Consider the following 23,498-nt stretch of genomic DNA (forward strand, 5'->3'; position numbering starts at 1 on the left):
CTTTTTGGAGCTTTTTTGAGGCAGAAAAATCATTTCCTCCATTCAGCTGCAGTGAAAAGAGCTGACGATCAAAGCACTTCAAAGACTGTGAGTACACCTCCATTATTTCCTATGGGGGTGATCTGTTAAACTGAATTTTAAGAGTTTCTGGAGGTAGGGTTAAGGTCTCTCACCTCCCCAGACCCCAAATCGCTAATTTTTACCTTTGAAATGTATCTGTTTTTGGTGCAAATTCATTGGTGGCAGCCATCTTGGATTTTATTGATCTTTTTTTCAAAGTTTAAATTCTGCCTCAAAATCCTTAGATTTTGTTTAAAATTGGTAGGGATGGATTCCTCAGCCCCTTATCTGTCGACTATGTTTGGATTGTGTCGGATAGACAGCATAGGAGCGTCCATGTACCGCATACTGCAGCGTGCTGGGGGAAGGAGTGGGAGCTTCAGGCATTGCCTCCTCCATGTCCTTGAGGGCTAGGGAGCTGGCATTGGTCCGGGATCTGGGCAGAAAACCTGCCAAATGCCCCTTTTGGTTGATGGTACCAAGAGCTTGCACACCGAGTCAGCGGATTCCTTCCGAACAGCGCCAATGGCTCAGCGAGACCCGGCTGCTGCCCCAGGATGTGCCTTTTATCCAGAATTGATTCGGCTCTTGTGGAGAGCATATTCCACCGACCCAGCTCTTTTGAAGCAGCAGGTGAGCGCGTCTCCTGCAAAAAAGCAGGTTGCTACATTGCCGGATGTCCCTCTGCGAGGCTTCTCTATGCCAGCCATATCAGATCCAGATACTGTGCCTGTCCTTTCTGCTGGCACTGCTTCCATCCTGGATGATGCAGATACCCTCAGCAGGTCAGTTCAACGTGATATCTCACAAAGTCCGGATTTGGGTGAGGATCCTTCCATCCACTGATTCTTCAAATCTGTTTCTGTCCGCCATCTTATCATAGATGTGGTGGTCATGAGCCGTTATAATGCTCTGACTTCCTTTTCCGGTGCATCCAGAGTTCACGGTATTGATTGTGGTGCAGTGGGATAAGCCTGAGAGTTCTTTCCAGCTGTCTAAAACTGTCTAGAATTTGCCCTGTGGTTTCTGAATTACAGCAGCTTTTTGAACAGCCAAAGGTGGATTCCACTTTGGTGCGGCTTACCAGGCGCACGTTCCTCCCTAGGGTTGGAGGTATGATGCTCAAAGACTCACAGGATCGTAGAGTGGCCCTTATCTTAAATAAATATTAAAAAAGCCTTTTGATGTGGCTTCTTCAGGTATCAAGGCTGTTGTGGAAGCCTCCACGGTTTGTGCATGTCACTCAAGATTGCGTTGGGTGCCCTTTGCGAATGGGAATGCCTGCCCTCTATGCTTTTATGTGAGTTAAGAACATAAGAACTGCCATTGCTGGGTCAAACCAGTGGTCCATCTTGCACAGCCCTCAGGTCAAAGACCAGCACCTAACTGAGACCAGCCCTACCTGAGTACGTTCCGGTTCAGCAGGAACTTGTCTAACTTTGTTCTCAGTAATGGCTCGGCTTATGCAGCACACCTGACTCTTTGGATTTGTCATTGGGCAGGTGATTCTGTCTCTTGGGTGACTCTGCTCAGGCTCTCTTTTGAGCATCAGCTACCTTTTGGTCTGGAGGCCAGTGTGGCAGTTCCCATCCTAAATCTCTCCCTGAGAACCAGTATTGGCGTGCTTCATGAGGGAATTGCCATTCCTTTTGTCCTGTGAATTTCAAACACCAGGATCCCTTGGCTCTTTGGCTCACAGATAATCCCTGGGATACCGCCCTCTATTTCTGGACATCTACAAGCATCAGGATCCCATCCAGGAGTGGCGCCTTCAAAGTCGCAATGACGCCGGAAGTCTAGTGGCACTCCTTTAGATCCGGGGTCATCTCTCAAGTGGATGCTGAACATTATTCCAGAGGGACACAAGGTAGATTTCTATTGCCTCCCTCCGAAACTGTTTCTGGACTCCCCAGCAGGTCAACCAGAGGAGGAGTCAACAGTTCACACTGCCTTGCAGCGTTTCTTGGCCATTCGAGTGGAGGAGCCCATCCCAGAAGAAGAATTGGACTTAGACAGATATTCCTACTTCATCGTGCCTAAGAACGGATCAGAGGACTGCAGATCACTTCTGGATCTCAAGTCGGTCCACTACTTCTTACACATTCTATACTTTTGAATGGAAACATGCTTAGGCTCATGGCTGCCATTGCTCTGGGGGAATTCCTGGTGTCCTTGGATATTCTGATTTACCTGGATCATTGCAGGTTTTTGCATTTTCATGCTCTTCAGCTGCATTTCCAGTTTGCAGCTCTGCCTTTTGGGTTGGCAACTGCTCTACTCACTTTCACAAAAGTTACAGTAGTGGTAGTGGCCTTCTTTCACAGGATGGGTGTGCAAGTCCATCCTTATCTGGACAACTGGCTGATTCGAGCTCCGTCTCGACAGTAGTGCATGTGAACAGTGGAGACGGTAGTGGCTCAGCTGCAGCGCTTAGGCTGGATTTTCAACTTCAAGACTGGTATACAGTTGCCAGGTTCTCTCAAGGTCCACTTGGTTAGGAGTGTTGTGGCATCTTGGACAGAGACTTGAGCTGTTCCACCAGACAAAATTTGCAGGGTGGTTATTTGGTCTTCTCTTCATCCCTTTACCAGGTTTTACCGAGTGGATGTGGCAGCACGTTCTGGCATTGCTTGTGGGACCTTGGTATGGAGTGCAGGCTCTTCAGTCCCTCCCTAGACGATGCCATTGCTTTGGTACATCATCTCGAGTATAGAATCTAGAAGGGACGTACCAGAATGAAAGATTAGATTCTTACCTTTGGTAATCTTCTTTCTGGTAGTCCCTGGAGGATTCTACATGACCTGCCCTCTCAGTATAAACTTGGTTTTGGTGATTCACCTTCCTTTTATCTGCCTCGGTTTTTTTTGTCCTCACAGGCCGAATTAACTTCCAATCAGCAGACAGGCTCTGGAGGGGGAATTCCCTCTTATGTTGCTACCATTGTTACTGATGGCAGGTTTCCAGTGGTTGCTCATTGCACATGGCAGGTTACTTCTACATTGTTTGTAAATGTTCTCTCTGTTGTCTGTTTGTTAATTATGTTGTTATATCTTGCAGAACAGAACAGACCTTACTTAAATTTCTGGAGAAATTTCCCCCATAACTCCGTTGGTTGCTGCCTTGTTCCATTGTGGTTGTTTAGCTTTTTGACATAACTGTAGGTGGCTCTGTCTCTCTCAGTAGTAGGAAGAGCACATGGTGAGAAAAGTGTTGGATTTCTGCAAGCATTGGATTGCGGCTATGGATTGAACACCTCGCGTTTAGAATCTGGGACTACCAGAAAGAAGATTACGAAAGGTAAGAACCTAATATTTCAAGCTCCATTTTTGGGCTTCTTTCCCCCCAAATATCTTGGTTTATATTTAAGTATATACAGTATGATATAGCTGTCATTTGAGTTCCTGCCAAAGTGTTAATCCCTGTTTCCATTTTTGTTGCAGTGTGGGTGATGCTGTATGTACCATCTCTGCTGCTACCTGTTTCCCAGAGCCTTTCATCAGTGAAGGCAAACGATTAGGTTTTGTACATAGAAACTTTTCTGGGACTCGATTCTCTGATCATGTGGCTCTTCTGTCTGTCTTCCAGGCCTGGGATGATGTGAGGTATGTTGGCATTTATGAGAGTGAGAAATGGGCTACACTGTGCATGAGGCACAGTGTCTGAAGTCACAAACTAAGTATTTTGAGCCTTGTTTTTTCTTAGGATGGGAGGTGAAGAGGCTGAAATGCGATTCTGTGAACACAAACGGCTCAACATGCCAACGCTCCGGATGACATGGGAAGCAAAAGTGCAACTCAAAGACATTCTAGTCAATTCTGGTTTTCCAGAAGGTAGGTGAAAATTTTATAATATGAAGTAGAAACCCATGTTCTTCTTGGCATTCCTTTAAGAATGAATATCATGAGGCCTTCGGTTTTATTTGTAGACATAGACAAAACAAATACAAAACATTTTTATTACTAAGAAAAGAACAACCAGCTTGAAGCATTATAAGCAGCTAAGGACCCTCTTCTACGAGGGATCCGGTCAGCATCCCGCTCTTTCCATATGCATCAGGATATTTGATATGTAGTGCACGCTCAGTGGAAAGTTCCGGACACGCCTTTTCGCTTGACGCAGTCCATGACCAGACTCTACCCTACTCCTTATGAAAATAGAAATACCTTTGTCTCCTGTGGTGGATGTGGTGATCTTGGCTATTGCGTGCAGACATTCCATGTCAAAGGAAGGTGGCTCGGCCCTGAGATACCCGCAGGACCGTAAAATGGAGGCTCTTCTTAAATGAAGTTTTGATGTGGCTGCCATGGCTGTCCAGCCGACAGTTTGTGGCAGTCTGGTAGCCTGGGCTTGTTTCTAGTGATCTGAGAGAGTTCTTAACCATGAGACGGTTGACTGATTCTTAGTGGATCAGGAAGTTGCTAAGCTAGAGCTGGGAGCTTCTTATCTCTTTGATGCCATGTATGATCTGTTGCATGCCTTGACCAAGTCAATGGCTCTCGGTGTAGAGACCTGCTGTATCCTGTGGCTTTGGGATTGGTCGGCGGAAGCAGCATATAAGGCTAAGCTCAGTAAGTTTCCCTTTTGGGGCTGCTTTCTCTTCGGGGAGGAGTTAGATAAACTGGTTCAGGCCTTCAGTGACTCTTAAGGTGCCTCGGTCACTGGAGGGCCGACCTTGCCAGGCTTCGCAAGGTGGTTCTGCATGGGGACGTTTGAGTGGCTTTTGTAGGTACCACCCTGGCCCTGGTGGACCTCTCTTTCTTCCAGAGGACATTTCTTCCAACACATGCAGTCCTTTCGGGAGGGGGGGGGGAACTTGCGGGTCCTTCCACTGGTTCCAGTTGGAGACCAGTTGTAAGAGTTTTACCCGGGTTGGGCTGAGATCACAACAGATCAGTGGGTCCTAGAGGTGATTTGGGACGGTTAGGCTCTGGAGCTTTCATGACCTTTACCAGATTATTTCCTCTCCTCAGGCAGTATGGAAGAAGTGGGCTTTTTGTCAGACACTACAAAGGTTGCTGGACCTCAAAGCAGTTGTCCCAGTGGCTCCTCAGGAGATTCGCACAGGCAGGTACTCCATTTACTTCGTGGTGCCCAAAAAAGAGGGGTCTTTTCGACCCATTTTAGATCTCAAAGGTGTCAACAGAGCTCTCCGGGTTCTGTCCTTACATATGGAAGCAATGAAATTCGTAATTCTTGCTGCCCAACCGGGGGAATTTCTGACCTCTCGATCTGACAGAGGCCTACTGCATGTTCCCACTCAGGCTTCCCATCAGTGTTTCCTTCGCTTTGCGATTTTAGGAAAGCATCATCAGTTTTGTGCATTTCCCTTTGGTCTAGCTATGGCACCACGCACCTTCACCAAGATTATGATAGTGGTAGCAGTGGTCTTGCGCAAGGAGGGCATTCTGGTGCATCCCTATCTGGACAATTAGTCCATTCGAGCAAAGTCATTGCAGGAAAAATTCCTAGGTTACGTCTTGGGTTGTTGAGTTTCTGCAGTCCCTGGACTGGGTGGGCCAACCTGTCCAAACGTCGGTTGACTCTGTCTCAGTGCTTGGAGTATTTCTGCGTTTTTTCGACACCAGCTTGGGGAGAGTTCCTTCCAGAGGCCAGGGTGTGCAAATTGCAGATGCAGATTCGCTCTCTGATGGATTGCTGATGTCCGCTGGCGCAAGACTTTCTGCAGGTCTTTGGATCCATGGCTTTCTCTTTAGAAGTGGTCTCACATGTCTCTTTAGTGGTGTCTCTTTAGAAGTGGGCTCACATGTGTCCTCTTCAGTATGTGCTTTTTGGCGGTGGTCACCTCAGATTCACAATCTGGAATCTCCGGTCCCACTTCAGAGATTAGGTCTTTGCAGCCTATGCTGGTGGTTCTAGTCTTCCAGTCTGGTTCAGGGAATGAGTCTCGATCAGCCACAGTGGACAGTGCTTCTCATGGATGCCAGGCTCCTCAGTTGGGGAGCTCAGTATCTCGGTCGCTAAGCTCAGGGCTGCTGGTTATCAGAGAGTGAATCTTGGTCGATCAGTGTTCTGGAGACAAGAGCCATTCGGCTAGCATTGGTGGAATTCTAGTCCTTGCTAGAGGGCAAGTCAGTTTGAATTCTCTCAGACAATGCCGTAGCGGTGGCCTATGCCAATCGTCAGGGGGGACACCAAGAGTCATCTGGTGGTGCTGGAGACCTCTCTGCTCATGGAATGGGTGGAGGCTCATCTTCGTGACACCTCTGCTTCCCACATTGCTGGCGTGGACAATGTCCAGGCGGATTTTCTCAGTCATGTGCTGGATCCCGGTGAGTGGTGTCTCGTTCAGTCCTGGGGTTGTCTGATCATGGATCTCATGGCCACAAGTGTCAATGCCAAAGCGCAGAGGTTTTTCAGTCGGCGCAGGGATTGCTAGGCCGAGGGGCTGGATGCTCTGGTGCAGGCTTGGCTGGCGGATGACCTGTTGTCTTTCCTCTGTGGCCTCTGGTGGGCAGAGTCTTCAGATTGCCCGGCACACAAGCGGCATGATTCTCGTGGCTCCATACTGGCCCAGGCGCCCATGGTATGCAGATCTGTTTCATCTGCTAGTGCCAGATCCTCTCCCGCTGCCCTTCTCGCCCGATCTTCTGACTCAGGGTCCTATTCCAATGTTCAGTCTGGTTCCTTTTGTCTTACGGCTTGGCTCTTGAAAGGGCTGCCTAAGGAAGAAGGGTGATTCGGATAAGGTGATCTCCACTCTCTTAAGGTCTCTGAGAATTTCCACCTCTTAGGCTTATGTCCATGTTTGGCGTTTTTTTGAAGAGTGTTGTTCTGTGCATAGCTTGGCTCTCCGAGCTGCTTTGCCTCACTTCCTGGAGTTTCTGTAGAATGGTCTGAAGCGACAGCTTGCCTGGCCCTCTTGTTTGGGTGCAGATTGCCATTTTATCTTCCTTTTGAAGTCTCTTGCGTGGTAAGCATTTGGCCTCTTCTCTGGATATGATTTGGTTCTTGAGAGCAGCAAAATTTATCTGGCACCAGTTCGGCCATTGATTCTAGCCTGGGATCTCAATCTAGTGCTCTCTGTGCTTGTTCGTCTTCTGTTTGAGCCTCCCATCGCCCATATATTGAAGGATCTTACTCTTAAGGCAGTTTTCTTGGTTGCCATTACTTCCGCGAGATGCGTTTCAGAACTGCAGGCCTTTTCGTGTAGACCTCCCTTCCTGGAGTTCTCTAAGGAGCGGGTCATGCTGCAACCGGTTCCCTCCTTTCTTCTGAAGGTAGTCTTGCCATTTCATGTCAACCAGTCCAAGGTCCTCCCGGTCTTGTGTCTGTAGAGTCCTTTGCTCTTATGCTCAGCAGACCAAGGAGTTCCATGAGTTGGATTGTCTTTTTATCCTCTAAGCGGGTCCTTGTAAGGGGTACAAAGCTTCCAAAGTCTACCATTGCGCGCTGGATCAAGGAGTCTATCGCTTTGGCGTACTTTCTCTAAAAGAAGCCTATTCCAGAATTTCTCATAACTCATTCTACTCAAGTCTCAAGCAGCTTCTTGGGCTGAATCTTATGTTGTACCTCCGGTGGATATCTGTAAAGCTGCAGTTTGGTCTTCTCTCCATTGCTTTGTGCGACACTACTGTGTGGACGTTCAGACACTTTGGGATGCGGTGTTCGGTGAGTATGTTCTTGTGGCGGCCCTTCAGGGGTCCCACCCATGATGGGTACTGCTTTGGTATGTCCCATCCGTTTCTGTGCCGGTCTAGAGGGACGCTAAAGGAAGAGAAATTTGGTCTTTACCTGCTAATTTTCTTTCTTTTAGTCCCTCCAGACCAGCACATACCCCGCCCTGTTATTTTGTTTGGTGTTTTCACAAAGAGTATGGGTTTTTACTGCGGGAATTGGTTGTTTGGGGAGTTTAAAGAGCAGCAGCATTTGGTTCGGCTGGTTTAGCTGGCAAACCAGCTGAACCAAACTGGGGTGTTTCTGAAAGTTTCTTGTTCTAATCAGTATCCAACAGTGTTTGCCCCTTGTCTTCTTGTAAGTGGGGGGAGTTGGGATATTGGTTTTTTTCAGCCTTGCTGTTTTCTGCTTGACTGTTTGTTAAGACTGATTGTAATAGGGATTACACAGCCTACTTGTACTGTAGCCAAAAGATAGTATCTCAGTCTCCACCTGCTGGCAGAGGAGCATAAACCCATTCGGTTCTGTGCCGGGCTAGAGGAACTAAAAGAAAGAAAATTAGCAGATAAGGACCACCCACCCTCCCCAGCTCCCACCCAACCCTGACCTGATCTCTGATTTATAGTTCCTTGAACTAATTAGAAGGCTAAAAAAGTAATTAACTAGCAATTAGCTCTTAAGAAATAGTCTAAGAAATCCTTGGAGGGTACCATAACCTAATATATAACTAGTAATCTTAAGGGAACTTAAAGTACATATTCCAACTCCTATAGCAACTTAAATCACCAATGTTAAGATGCAGGCCAGCAGCAAGATGGAGGCTATACAGTTTTTTGCACTGAGTATCACGTGTTTGATTATCTCCCAGTTGGTGAGAGGTCTTATGTATGTGCAAAGAGCTCCTAGCACTCATGAAACGATCTGATTTCTTGAGGCTAAAGTAGCAGACTTGGAGGAGCTGAGGGAGAAAGGGAGGTACATAGGGGACCTACAGGGATGTTGTAGAAAAGTCCCACCTCTAGTCTGGTAGCCTCTGTGCTACCTCGGAGGAGGGAGGTCTTCTTAAAGGAGAGCGTCACCCTAGTGAAGTAGGAGGCAATCCTGTAGCCAGGACCTGCCCACCAGGGCAGGTCCTCTCACACCAAGGATATGTCTCCAGGGGCTTCTGCCCAGGAGGGAAGGATTAGGACAGCCGTTATAGAGGCAGTTGTGAGGATCACTTGGTCACTTGCCTGCCTGGTGCGAAGGTGACAGACCTCATAGGTCACCTAGATAAGATTTTAGACAATACTGGGGAGAAACTTGCTGTCTTGGTACATGTGGGTACTAATGATATAGGGAGGTTCTGGAAGCCAAATTTAGACTCTTAGGAAGTTAAAATCCAGAATTTCATTTTCAGAAGTGCTCCCTGTTCCATGCATAGGAACCAAGAGTCAGGCAGAGCTCCAGATTCTCAATGTGTGGATGAGGTGATGGTACAGGGAAGAGGGTTTTAGTTTTGTTAATAACTGGGCAACATACTGTGGAAGGGGAAGCCTATTTCGCAAAAATGGACTCCACCTTAACCAGGGTGGAACCAGACTGCTGGCATCAACATTTGAAAAGCTTTTAAACTAGAAACTGGGGGAAGGCCGACAGTCACTTAAGAGTATAGTTCGGGACAAGGTATCTTTAAAAGATATCATAAAAGGGAAGATGGAGCATCCCAATAGTGAGATTGCAATACAGGCCACAGTAGACCAGGTTTCCTTAAATACAGAGCAGGCTGATTTTAAAGATTCCAAATTATCCATGCCATCTGCTGAGCAAATTGTAAATAGATATTTTATTTTATTTATTTATTTATATATATATATATACACACATACACACACACACATATACTTATATCCCGCATATCTAACAATCTATGTGGGTTATAAAAATACATGCATAAATTAATAAACAAACTAACAAACCACCATTTCCAAAAGCTTCCTGAAAAAAAAAAAATGACAAACATTGTTTGACATGTCTGTATCAAATGCTAGAAACCTAAGAAACAAGATGGGAGAGTTGGAATATATTGCACTATATTTTATATTTGTATTTTAAATTAGACCGCTTATCTTTAGTGTCCAAGTTCATAAACAGATTTAACTTTTAACGGTGCTATTGAATATTTTAGCACAAGTTAAATCTTTTGCTGAACTTGGACACTAAAGATAAGTGGTCTAATTTAAAATACAAATATAAAATATTTAAAGTAAATGGCATTGAGATGGTCAGGAGCCGATGAGGAAGCTTAGCGGTATTAAAACTCCATAAAATCCAGTGTTTTTACATGTTGGCGTGCCGCTTCTGAAGACTCATGAATGATGGTGAAATTATTCACTTGGAAGATTTATTTGAATTTGATTAGTCTGATCAAATTTGAGATTTGCAACTGCTGCTACAGACTAGACCTTTGATTATTTGGAACCAGTTGAAGGGATTCATTGTCCTAGGATAATAGCAGTTCTTATGTTTTTACTGGTCTTGCTTGAACAGAGCTACAGTGTTCTGCATGTGCTTCTCCAAATTCCCATTATTCACAGTTCCCATGTTCAGGATATTGATAACTTTCTCATACTAAGCTGGTAGGGAGAAACCTCCAAAGGCCATAATGGAGAGACTAAATTCTCTACTTTGGTCTTTACTGAGGAAGATGTAAGAGAGCTACATATCCAAACAAACAAAACTGTGGTAGCACAATGTTCTCAGATCTTTGGATATAATTTATTCAAAAATTTCCTTGTTAAAAGCGGTAATGATGATACAGATTAAATCCACATATATCATAAAAGGACCCTACACGGGCCGTGTTTGGCTAAACACACCTTTTTCGGGGATCCAAAATATAATAAACCGACTTTGGCAATTGTGGAAAAAAGCCTTGAAATCCAAAGACAATTTGTATTCGCAAAATGTAAAACCAAATAGAATTCTAGGCGCAAGTCTGCAGTGCTGTTAACAAGATATAAAATAAGGGGAAATCACTGGGATTTGCAAATTAAAGTTTGAGCAAACTAATGAAAACTCTAATCAAACGCCAATTGGATACGATCCTGACCGAGGAGAATCTACGGGATTCCCGTCAACATGGATTTACTAAAGGGAGATCCTGCCAATCCAACCTGATCAGCTTCTTTGACTGGGTGACGAGGAAGCTGGATGTTGGGGAATCCCTGGACATCGTATACCTGGACTTCAGCAAAGCATTCGATAGCGTACCACACCGCAGGTTGCTGAGCAAGATGAGTTCTATGGGATTGGGTGATACATTGACGAAATGGGTTGGGAACTGGCTTGGAGGTAGGCTTCAGAGGGTGGTGGTGAACGGCACCCCCTCTGAAATGACGTAGGTGATCAGTGGGGTGCCGCAGGGCTCGGTCCTTGGCCCGATCCTTTTCAACATCTTTATAAGAGACTTAGCGGAAGGGCTGTGAGGTAAAATGACATTATTCGCCGATGACGCCAAACTGGGCAATGTAGTGGGCAAAAGCACAACGGACATAGATTCAATGCCTGACAACATGATGCACGACCTACTACTACTGGAGCGCAGGTCTAGGTCCTGGCAACTCAGCTTCAATGCCAAAAAATGCAAAGTCATGCACCTGGGCAGCCAAAATCCATGCAAGACTTACACCCTTAATGGCGAGATCCTAACAAGAACTGAAGCAGAACGAGACTTAGGGGTGATCATCAGTGAGAACATGAAGACTGCCAATCAAGTGGAGCAAGCTTCATCCAAGGCAAGGCAAATCATAGGTTGCATACGCAGGAGTTTCGTCAGCCGTAAGCCTGAAGTCATTATGCCATTATATAGATCCATGGTGAGGCCCCACCTGGAGTACTGTTTACAGTTCTGGAGGCCGCATTACCGCAAGGATGTGCGGAGACTTGAGTCGGTCCAGAGAATGGCCACCAGGATGGTCTCAGGACTCAAGGATCTCCTGTACGAGGAACGGCTGGATAAATTAAAGCTATACTCACTCGAGGAACGCAGAGAGAGGGGTGACATGATCGAGACATTCAAGTATCTCAAGGGCCGCATCGAGGTGGAAGAAGATATCTTCTTTTTCAAGGGGGCAACAAGGGGGCATCCGTGGAAAATCAGGGGCGGTAAACTGCACGGGGACACCAGGAAATTCTTTTTTACTGAAAGGGTGGTTGATCGCTGGAATAGTCTTCCACTTCAGGTTATTGAGGCCAGCAGCGTGCCTGATTTTAAGGCCAAATGGGACAGACACGTGGGATCTATTCACAGAGAAAGGTAGGGGAGGGTCTTTGGGGTGGGCAGACTAGATGGGCCGTGGTCCTTATCTGCCGTCTATTTCTATGTTTCTATAGTTCTTGAATCTAGACCTGATTTTAACTGGGGTAGAAGCCCAAAAAAGGAGGAACCTGCCCAGTATAATTTCCCTCTTCTTTAGCACTCTCCAGACCAGTAGAGGTTAATCTTTTCAAGTGGGTATATATCCAATCATGTCCAGCAGGTGGAGACTGAAAACAAAACTGTGGAATAATACATAAGAGACACCTTTCCCTATTCCTATCAGTCTTCTTTCAGTCTCCAGCAGTGTGAGTGAGCTGTACCCATCTCTCTTGGTAAGGCAGTTGGAATTTGTTTAGTAGTTTCTGGGCCCTGTTTTTTGGCTGGACAGAGCTTGGGTGGGCCCTGTTTGGGGGTCCATCCGACCTCGGGGGTGTCAAACCCGGTGGGTCTCGAGTGGGGTACTTCCCCCCACTTCCTCCACCTTCCCACATCCTCAGCAGTAAGCCTTGCCCCCTAAATCAAGCAAGGCATATTGCTTCGAGAGCCTGTGGAGTGTGTTCTGTAAAAAAAAAAAAAATCCTTAGGTAGTGCAGTCTACAGGGTTGCTTCCCTGTCAATTTACTGTATTTTTGCACTAACTGGCACTTTTCTTCTAGCTAGGTCGCGTATGGAGCAATTGAGTCCTTCTCCAGGAGAGTGCGACACAATTTGGTCCAGATGCGAGGCACTCACGGCTGTCCTGAACTCAGCGGTTTGGGCCGGTGCGGCCGTGGAGCTCCGTTGGCAGCAGCTGCAGGCGTCCAGAGCTCTCCAGCCTTGGTGCCTCGCGAGTCGGCTGGAGGCAGTCCAGTCTTCTCTCACTGCTTCTGGAGGGATTCCCCTAACCGCTGATGGTAGGGGTAAAAGGATTCCCTCTCAGCTGATTTTTCTGTCAGCTGTTGCCGGCTTGCCTGCTTTAGCGGCTGGGACAGTTCAGGCTTCCCCACTACAAGCCCTGGAGGGGTTATTTTTGGCAGGAACTTCACCATTTTAACAGACAGGCTCCTCCATTTTGTCTGCAACCTCAGGTGACCTTTCCCCTGAATTGTAAACACAGGGGCAGGTTTCAGCAGTGACCCCCGGAGTTTTTTCCCCCCGATTTAATTTCTTTCTTTGTGCAGAGCCTATTTAGGTAGTTGGGGGTCCCACATACGCCCGGGGGGTTTGGGGAGGGGGTTCCCTCTGCACCCCCTGTAGCTTTTCATTTGGTGCCCCCTCTTCCTCCTCCCTCATCCAAGCGCCCTTGGGGGGCTTGGATTGCAGATTGGTGTTCGGAGGAGCGTGTTGGCGTGATTGAGGACCTGGACACTTTGGAGGGCTTCCAGGATCCTCTAGAGGGGATAGGCACTGGCAGTGGGGCGTCAGGTTTCCCGGCGCAGAGGCGTCCGTAATACGCCTTTTTTTTTCTGCAGGGATGCACTTTTAGACCTGATTTAGCAGGTTTCCGTAGTGCTGTGTTTTTTGAAGATGTGCCACCGGAGACCCCGCGTATGGGGGACCCTCTGCTTCAGGGGGTCCATCCTGCTTCCCACTCTTTTCCTGTGCTTCAGGATTTTCAGGATATCGTGCTGGCGCAGTGGAAAACGCCGGGGGCGCCGTTTCGGTTGGCGCGCGTCCTAGCTTGTGGGTATCCCATCCCAGAAGGGGATAGGGCTATCTTAATTTTGCCAGTGGTGGACGCAGTGGTCTCAACAATTGCTAAGCGGCATACTTTGCCTGTTGAGGGCGATTCTGCCCTTAGGGTCTCTGAGGAGTGTAAGTTAGAGACACTTCTTAAGCAGAATTTTGATGTCTCTGCCTTGGGGGTCCAGGCGGCTATTTGTGGGGGGCTGGTGCGTGTCCTGGATTTTGAGTCTGATGACTGATCCTTAGTGGATCAGGAGGTGGAGAAGATTGAGATGGCTGCCTTATTCCTCTCGGATGCTCTTTATGACTTGGTGCGGACTTCGGCTAAGTCTTGGGCTTTTGGTGTTGCAGCACGCCGTACCTTGTGGCTTCGCGTTTGGTCGGCAGTTGCCGCGTCCAAAATTAAACTTCTTAAATTTCCCTTTCGGGGGTCTTTTTTGTTTGGAGAGGACTTAAATAAGTTGGTTCAGACTCTGACGGACTCTAAGGTGCCCCATCTGTCTGAGGACTGTGCCCACCCGGCGTCTCAGGGTGGCACTATCCGTGGGCATCTGCGGGAATTTCGCAAGTTTCGCCCTGGGCCTGAGGCTGCTTCTTTCCAGGCTTCTGGTTTTCCCCGGGGTTGGTTGGCTCATCGCATGCAGTCCTGTCTGGGGGATGGAAATCCCCCCGCCGGTTCCCCCGCTGCCCGTCCTGCACAATGGATCTTTGCCGGCACCCCCTTTGGTTCTGGTGGGTGCCCGGCTGCGCGACTTGTTTCCCAAGTGGGCCAAGATCGCATCCGATCAGTGGTTCCTGGAGGTGGTGCAGGACGGTTATGCTCTGGAGTTTGCCCACTCTCTGCCAGATTGTATCTAGCCAGCCTCTCTGTGTCAGGTGGCATGGAAGACGCCAGCCTTTTGCCAGACCCTTCAGTTCTTGATTGATCTCAAAGCAGTTGTTCCGGAGTTTGCCTGCTCTTAGCCACATCATATCTAGCCTCTCTGTGTCAGGTGGCATGGAAGACAGCCTTTTGTCAGACCCTTCAGCGCTTGCTTGATCTCAAAGCAGTTCCAGTGTCCCCTCAGGAGTGTGGCACCGGCAGGTAAGCCATTTCCTTTGTGGTGCCCAAGAAGGAGGGGACCTTTTGGCCCATCCTAGATTTAAACAGAGGTCGACAGGGCTCTCAGAATTCCCTCTTTTCATATGGAAACATTGCAGTCTGTCATTCTGGCGGTTCAGCTGGGGGAGTTCCTGACTTCTCTCGCTCTGACAGAGGCCTACTTGCATGTTCCCTTTCGGGCCTCTCATCAGTGCTTCCTTTGTTTTGTGATCTTGGGTCAGCACTATCAGTTCTGTGCGCTTCCCTTTGGCCTGGCCACGGCTCCCCGGATGTTCACCAAGGTGATGTTGGTTGTCGCAGCGGCCTTGCATTCTAGTGCTGCCCTACCTGGATGACTAGTTGATTCAGGCGAAATCGTTACAGGAGAGCACCCGGGTTACGGCTCGAGTGGTGGAGTTTCTCCAGTCGCTGGGCTGGGTGGTCAACCTTTCCAAGAGTCGGTTGGTTCCAGCTCAGCGTCTGGAGTACCTTGGGATTCTGTTCGACACCTCCTTGGGGAAGGCCTGGGTAAGCATATTGTGATCTCAGATTCGCCTCCTTATGGTGTCCCGGTGTCCTCGGGCACAGGATTTCCTCCAAGTCTTGGGGTCAGTGGCGGTGTCCCTGGACATAGTGAGGTGGGCGTGGGCCCACATGCGTCCTCTTCAACATGCTGTGCTCCGGAGGTGGTCGCCCCAGAGGCACAGTTTGGCTCTGTCCCGCTGCAGTCTTCGTTGGTGGCTCCAGACCTCTCATCTGGTTCAGGGATTGATTCTGGATCTAACGCAGTGGATGGTGCTTCTCATGGATGCCAGTCTCCTCGGTTGGGGAGCTCAGTATCTAGGTCACTCAGCTCAGGGCACCTGGTCCAGAGGAGGCGTTCTGGTTGATCAATGTGTTGGAAACCAGAGCTGTCCATCTGGCGCTGTTAGCCTTCTGCTCCCCTTTTGATGGGCAAGTCGGTCAGAGTTATGTCGGACAGTGCCACGGCGGTGGCGTATGTCAATCGTCAGGGAGGCACCAAAAGCACTCAGGTGGCGCAGGAGGCGGCTCATGCTTTGGGCGGAGTCGCATCTTCAGGACCTCTCGGCCTCTCACGTAGCCGGCGTGGAGAATGTTCAGGCGGCCTTCCTCTGTCGGCACACCTTAGATCCCTGAGAGTGGTGTCTCAGCCCTGTGGCCTTTCAGTTGATAGTGCAAACTTGGGGTCAGCCCCTGCTGGACCTGATGGCCATGAGTGGCACCACAAACTGGCCTGCTTCTTCAGTCGTCACAGGGTCGGTCAGGCCGAGGGTCTGGATGCTCTGGTTCAACCATGGCCAATGGAGAGGGACTGTTGTATGTGTTTCTTTCGCGGCCATTAGTGGGCAGAGTTCTTCTCCGCATTGTTCGCCATCCGGGTCTGGTGGTTCTGGTGGCTCCGGATTGGCCTCGACGTCCGTGGTATGCGGATCTGGTGGGGCATCTGGTGGCGGATCCTCTGCCTCTCTTGGACGACCTCACGCAGGGTCCCATTCCCATGTTCGATCTGTCACCCTTCTGTCTTACGGCTTGGCTCTTGAACGGGGCTGCCTATGTAAAAAGGGGTATTCAGATAAGGTGATCTCCACTCTTTTGGGGTCCCGGAGGCTCTCAGGCTTATGTGCGGGTTTGGTGTCTCTTTGAGGGGTGGTGCCAGGTGCAGGGAATGTTTTCTTTTCACGCTTCCCTGCCTAACATCCTAGAGTTCTTGCAGGATGGCTTGGGTAGGGGACTGGCTTGGTCTTCTCTCCGGGTTCAGCTTGTGGCCTTGTCAGCCTTTCGTGGGTTAGTGAAAGGTCAGCATTTGTCAGCCATTCCTGATTTGATACGCTTTTTTGCGGGTGGCCAAGTTGATCAGGCCTCCTGTGCGGCCCTCTATTCCATCTTGGGATCTCAATTTGGTTCTGTCTGTTCTGATGCACCCGCCTTTTGAACCGTTGCTCGTTGAAGGACCTTACTCTGAGGGCAGTCTTTTTGGTGGCCATTATTTCAGCTAGACGTGTTTCTGAGCTGCAGGCTTTCTCTTGTAGGGCTTACTTGGAGTTTTCTAGGGAGCGCGTTGTCTTGAGGCCTGTTCCTTCCTTTCTGCCTGTTCCTTCCTTTCTGGTGTTGGGTAGTCGGGAGGGCTCTTCTGAGCAAAGGCATCTGCGCAAGTTGGATGTTGGTCGGGTCCTTCGCTTGTATGTGCAGCGGACCCAGAAGATCAGGAAATCCGATCATCTCTTTGTACTTCTGGCAGGTCTTAGTACGGGGCTGGTGCTTCTTTTTTTTTTTGAACGTCATGTTTATTCAAGAGACCACAACAGAAACAGGCCAATGCTCAATAATACAGAACAAAATTGCAGAACAAAATTGCATAAACAGGCAGGCAATACAGAAACATAACATGCTGCAACAGAAGAACAAGATAAACCAAGACAATCCAAGTAAAAACAACAACAGCCCGCCTCTTATGTAAGCCTCAGGAATTTTTTGTTTTGAAAAGACAGACCCAACCCACCCCATTGATATCCCCCAAATGAAAGAGCATACATACCAACCAACGCAGAGCAGCCAACCAGACAAGTAAACTCCTCTCATACTCTCCAGTCATACCAACCCCCCCTCCCCACCCACCCCACGCCGGAGAACCAGAGGTAGCTGCAGGAACACCCTCCAAAGAGCCAGGTACGCCAATACCTCAGGGTTGGAAGATCGTTTAGAATAGCAAAGTTCGAAACGCGCCAGCTCAATCATCTGATTCAGCCAGCTGTCCAGGGGTACAGACCCCGCCTGCACCCAATATTGTAAGATTGTACGTTTAACCGTCAGCAAAGTCATGTAAATAAAGCGCCTTTGCGGCACCGTAAAACCCTGCTCCTCCAACAGAGACTGGTCCCCGAGGAGTAATGTCTTGTAATCCCACTCAACTGGTCTTTGCAAGACCAACTGCAGCTGCGCAAAAGAAAAATTCCAGATAGATAGGGTAGGACACTCCAAAAAGGAGTGTAAGAACGTCCCCGGGGCCCCGGTGCACCTAGTACACAGTGGGTCTCCCCACAATCCCATGCCCGCCCCTCGTTCTCGGGTAATGTAGGCCCTGTGAAGGATTTTAAATTGAGTTTCCTGCCAAGCCGCCGACTTCACAAAAGCATGCAAAGTGTAAAAGAGATCAAGAAAAGTTTCAGGAGTATACTGAGCAACAAGATCATGGTTCCACCGCTCTCTAAGCGCAGATAAGTGACCCTGGGAAGCTGCAGAACGAATCACTCTGTACCAGACCGATAAGGAGCTCTGAGAGGCTGGGATAGTAAGTAGGTAGTCATCAAGAGGGCCACACAGCCAATCCGCTCCAAACTGTTGATGCAAAGCCTGACAATAGTGACGGGCCTGTAAATAGGCCAAGAATTGCTGGTTAGGAATGCCCCAGCGGTCCCGAATGGAGGCAAACGAAACAAAAGCACCCGTGTCGGCCTCAATCAGATATGAGAGGTTAGAAACCCCCCTAGATGCCCATGAAGTGAATGGAGAACGGCCGAGACCCGGGGTGAAGCCAGGGTTACCCTGAAGTTGCAAAAGTGGTGATGCGGTCGGGGCCCGATCCTGCAGTCTTCGCCACCACCGCCAGGCCAAATGAAAAGGGCGCAAGAAACGCAACCGGGAGAGCAGCGCTCCTCCCCCTCTCCCACCCGATGACACATGGAGAAGATTGATGAAAGTGTAAGGTGCGCACCACCCAGTCAGCCATCCAGAAGGAGAAAAACGAGCAACTCCAGTCACCCCTTCATGGACAAAACGCAGAAGAGCCGCCACATTGTACGCACGTATATCCGGGAGACTTAAACCCCCCTCCCGCTTAGGGAGGGTCAATTTCACATAAGCTATCCTCACTGCTTTATGGCGCCACAAAAACGAGGTAAAAATAGACCTAAGCCTCCTAACATCTCTCTGCAGCACCCAAAAGGGCACCGTTTGTAAAGGATACAGCAATTTAGGTAGGAGGATCATTTTAACCAGAGCCGCCCTCCCCAACAGGGACAGCGGGAGATCTCGCCAGGCAGAACACAAGGATTGAATTTTATCAATGGCTGCTAACACGTTACTTTTGTACATAACCCGAGGGTCAGTATGGAGATAAATACCTAGATATCTCATCGGCTTCCGCACAGGCGGTATCTGCAAAGTGGCATGCCAGGGTTCTGGACCCAGGCCAGACAGGGGAAGAAGCTCAGACTTAGCACAATTTACTTGGAGACCCGATAAGACACCAAACTCCGCTACCAAACGCAACGCCACCGGCAAATGAAGGGGGGCCTGATCCAAAAAGAGTAAGATATCATCCGCAAACAACGTGATACGGCACTCCTCACTTCCAATCTGGAGGCCCTGCAACTGGGGAGTAGTACGGATCTTAATGGCGAGCGGCTCAAGAGCTAAGACGAAAAGAAGAGGAGAAAGGGGACACCCCTGACGCGTGCCCCTACAGAGCGGAAAAGAAGAGGAAAGGCCTCCATTAATGATAAGTCTTGCCTGTGGTAAGGTATATAAGCCCTGAATCCACATGAGAAAGTTCCCGGTCAAACCATACTCCTGTAGCACCCAGAAGAGATACTGCCACGAAATGCTGTCAAAAGCTTTCTCCATGTCCAACCCAACGATTGCAGAGGTGCCTCCTCCGCCGCGATGTTCATGGATCGCCGTCAAAGCTTTAAGGAGATTCATAGAAGCATACCGTTGGGGAACAAAACCAACCTGATCGTCCGCGATGAGATGGGGCAAGACCAAATTCAATCTGGCTGCCAGAATAGACGCCAACAATTTAACATCTTGGTTCAACAACGAAATCGGTCGATAGGATCCCACCTGCGTAAGGTCCTTTCCAGGTTTAGGGAGCAGGGTGATATGGGCTAAGTTATTCCTGAGACCAGATGAAGACGTGGAGAGAAAGTTAAAGAAATTCCCCAATGGCTGCGCAAGAAGATCAGGCAAAAGTTTGTAATATTCCGGACCAAAACCATCAGGTCCCGGAGACTTGGTAAGCTTCAACTTACTGATCCCTAAACGAACTTCCTCCAGAGAGATAGGGACGCTCAGTTGTTCAGCCTGATTAGCGGAAATCCGTGGAAGACAAATATCCCGGAAAAAATGGTCGCGATCGTCCTCCGTAAAATCCCGTCGTGCATAGAGTGTGCTATAAAAATCCACGAACTGTTCCCGGATTTGAGCTTCCTGAGTAAAGCTGTCCCCTCTAGCATTCTTCACCTGTCGAATAAGTTGTTTTTTCCGGTAAGGCCGAACTAGGTTCGCAAGAAGCTTACCCGCCTTACCACCCCACTGATAAAGCCGAAACTTCTGATAATAGATATCCTGACGGGCCCTATAATCCAAGATCTCATTGATCTGACGGCGTAAAGAGGTAATCTGTTGTCTATCCGACTCTGTCAAGGACGTCCGGTGACGTTTGCGAAACACAGCCAAGCGGTCTGCGAGGGCAAGAAGTTTCTCTCCCTGCTGTTTTCTTTTAGTGGCAACATATTGAATAATATGGCCCCGCATCACCGCCTTGGAGGCGTCCCAGAACACCTCAGAGTCCACGTCAGGGGTATCATTATGCGCGGTATACTCCAGCCAATGAGCCCGCAAATAGATCCCGAAATCCCGGTCCGAGTACAAAGCAGCAGGGAACCGCCAAGTTCTATCCCCCTTCATACCAGTGATCCCGAAAGTAAGCACCACCGCCGAATGATCAGAGAAGGAGACATCTTCAACAGTAATCTTATCCACGCAGGAAAAAAAAGTAGTTGACACCAGAATGTAATCCAAACGGGAATACATAGAATGAGGGTTAGAATAAAATGTATATTCCCTATCAAACGGATGAAGAGTTCTCCAGGCGTCCACTACCGCCAGCTGATCACATAAAAAATTCACCCCCATGCGAGCAAAATTTCGAGGCCTCGGCTTGGCAGGAAAGCAATCCAAGGTTGGATCAGCAGCAATATTAAAATCCCCCCCCACAATCAATTGATAAGTGGGATATTGAGCTAGAATTCCCAGTAACCCCGAGAAAAAACTATGACTATAAACGTTTGGGGCATAAAGATTGCAAAAGAGGAGTTGAGAACCCCAGACCTCCCCCATCACAAGAACATATCGGCCGTCCCTATCTGGAATAGTCTTATGAATGTGGAACGGTAATTGTTTATGCACTAAAATGGCCACCCCTCTTTGTCTTCCATTATAAGCGGAATAACTCACATCTCCCACCCATTCTCTACGCAACTTCTCATGTTCAGTACCCGTTAGGTGGGTTTCCTGCAGAAAGGCTACATCAACGCGGTGTTGCCGAAGCCAAGTGAGAATTTTTTTGCGTTTAATTGGAGAGTGTATACCATCTACATTCAGAGTGACGACAGTTAAATTAACCATAGCTGCTAAGCAGAAAAAGCCACCATAGCAATCTATTGACAAATAAAGAAAAACATGCCAGAGACCGGGCCTCCCAGCCAAGCCCGGCTCCAGGGAAAAACAGGAGCCCTGCAGCCCCTCCGGTCCCCCAGTCAGCACTACCCTTTAGCCCCATCCCACCCCACTGACTCACACACACCCCTACAAACATCCACAAACATGCAACACACATCCTACCCCGCGTACCACCGCACTCCCCCCTCCCGGAAAGTCCTCCCCTAACTTTCCAATGCCCCCAACCCAAGAAAAACTGCCTGCACTCAACCATACCTCCCCCCTCCCGTACCCTGAACCAAGATCAAGCAGAAAGGAAAATCCCGCTAAACTAGCACAGACTCCCAACCAAACCCCGAAACACCCCAGACTATGCCCACCCTAATAGTCATCCAATCCCCTACCCACTAAAACATACCCATCAAAGCAATAAGAAACTCCCTGCAGACCCTCTCGACCCAGAAGCCCCCACCTCCCAAAAGACAAGAAAGAAGGTTAGTCCCCACGTGCCCTAGAAGGAATGCCCAGCCGTCCAAAGAACAGCAGCCCATCAGGTGGAAAGCCAGTCAAATACCAAGCACAATGGGAGCAGGGCACAATTATACCTCAGTACACATTCCCGGAAGCCCACTAACTCCAAGTAATAGCAACCCCATCTAGTCCAAACAATCCAACCCAGACCCCCTCCCCCCCCGAACCCACCTCCAAGTCCAGTAGGGGAAAATAAAAATGCGAGAGAGACAGTAAACAGAGCCCCAGATGGGGATAAGACCAGCAGAGAGGAAAACACAAAACTAAGAGTCCCACACATTGCCCTGCCGATAACAAAAGCCAAAAAGGCGGCAACGAACAAAAGCAGGCCCACAGAGAGAACACACAGCGGCAAGACCCCTCCAAGCAAGGAAAATAACACGTAGTCAGGCAGCAGATGCAGGACAGAGAGAAATAGGGATAACAAGAGACGGGACCTCGATGCCCCGTCCCCTCGATCCCGGGCCCCAAGATTACCAGCTCACTCCCCCAAAGGGGAGCAGCGGTTCGCACCCGGATCCCGTGGGCCCTAAAAACAAGAGGTAGGAGGAGGAGGAGGGAAGAAGCCAGAACAGAAAAAAAAAAAAAAAAAAAAAACACAGAGTGTCCAGGTCGTTGAGTTTGCAGTAGGGGATCACCCTCATGGAGTGCATAGCAAAGTCTAGCCCCCGGTACAGTGCCATCGGTCAATGACAGAGATCACAGGGATCACGCAGATAAGGTACTCAGTCTGGCAAGCCCTCTAAGAAGGATCGAATCTCCGCCGGGGTGGTGAAATAGTGCGTCTTGTTGGCATGGTGTACTCTCAGTTTTGCCGGATATTGCAGAACAAAACGCAACTGTTTCAGATGGAGCTGTGTGCAGTACGGAGCCATAGCGCGGCGCTGCTCTGAAACACGAGGGGAGTAGTCCTGAAACAGGAGAAGCCGCTGGCCCTCATACAGGACATTGCCTTTCGCCTTATAATGGAGCATAATCTGGGTCTTGTCGGCAAAATTAAGGATACGGGCAATGACTGGCCGTGGCTTCCGCTCTCCTTCCCGATGAGCTCCAATCCGATGCACTCTCTCGATCAAGAGGGGCGAACCTCCCGTGTCCATCTCCAGCTCCTTGGGCAGCCACGTGGAGACCAAGGCATGCAAATCCGCACCCGCAATCGATTCTGGAAGACCGATAAGCCGGATGTTATTTCTACGGCTCCGGTTCTCAATGTCCTCAGCCCGGTCCTCCAATTTGCGGCATTTATCCTCCAGAGCTCGGGCTCCCGCCTCCAGAGCCGCCGTGCGATCGTCTTGCGCCGAGACTCTGTCCTCCACGTGTAGTCTGCCATTCTACCGTGTCTTTAAGACCGTCGACCGTGGATTGCAATCGGGTGAGTTTATCATCCAGAAAAGTTGTAAGATGTTTTTTCAACTCTTCGATCGCGTCGGCCTGCAGCATGATGGTTGGGGTGAGCTGCATGCGGTCAGATGGAGTGTGCTCCGCCATCTTAGCCGGTGTAGCAGGGCCTCGCAAAGCTTTAGCAGACTTCTGGACTCTAGCTGGCATACCGGAAAACCCCGGCCAGAGTTGGTAGAAACGAGCAACCAGAGACTTGCCCCCGACTATGGATGAAGAACATAGGCTGAAAAAGCAGATTTGGAGCGGGATATAGCAGATAATCAGCCCAGAGTTCGGGAGAGGTACTCAGACACGTCTGATCAGGCTGAGTGCATCACATGACCCCCCGGGGCTGGTGCTTCTAAGGCTACTATTGCGCGCTGG

At 49.1% G+C, this 23,498-nt stretch overlaps 1 protein-coding gene across 2 annotated transcripts in view; it reads left to right on the forward strand.

Moving 5' to 3' along the window:
• DHX9 (DExH-box helicase 9) overlaps positions 1–23,498 on the forward strand; it is a 287,744-nt gene that overhangs the window by 209,336 nt on the left and 54,910 nt on the right. For both annotated transcript variants that reach the window (XM_033916167.1, XM_033916168.1), the window contains 2 exons: positions 3,501–3,662; positions 3,763–3,890. In XM_033916167.1, coding sequence (XP_033772058.1) covers positions 3,501–3,662; positions 3,763–3,890 — 290 coding nt within the window. The remainder of the gene's footprint in view (positions 1–3,500; positions 3,663–3,762; positions 3,891–23,498) is intronic.

This window comes from Geotrypetes seraphini, chromosome 12 (genome assembly GCF_902459505.1).
Source record: "Geotrypetes seraphini chromosome 12, aGeoSer1.1, whole genome shotgun sequence".
NCBI classification, from domain to species: Eukaryota; Metazoa; Chordata; class Amphibia; order Gymnophiona; family Dermophiidae; genus Geotrypetes; species Geotrypetes seraphini.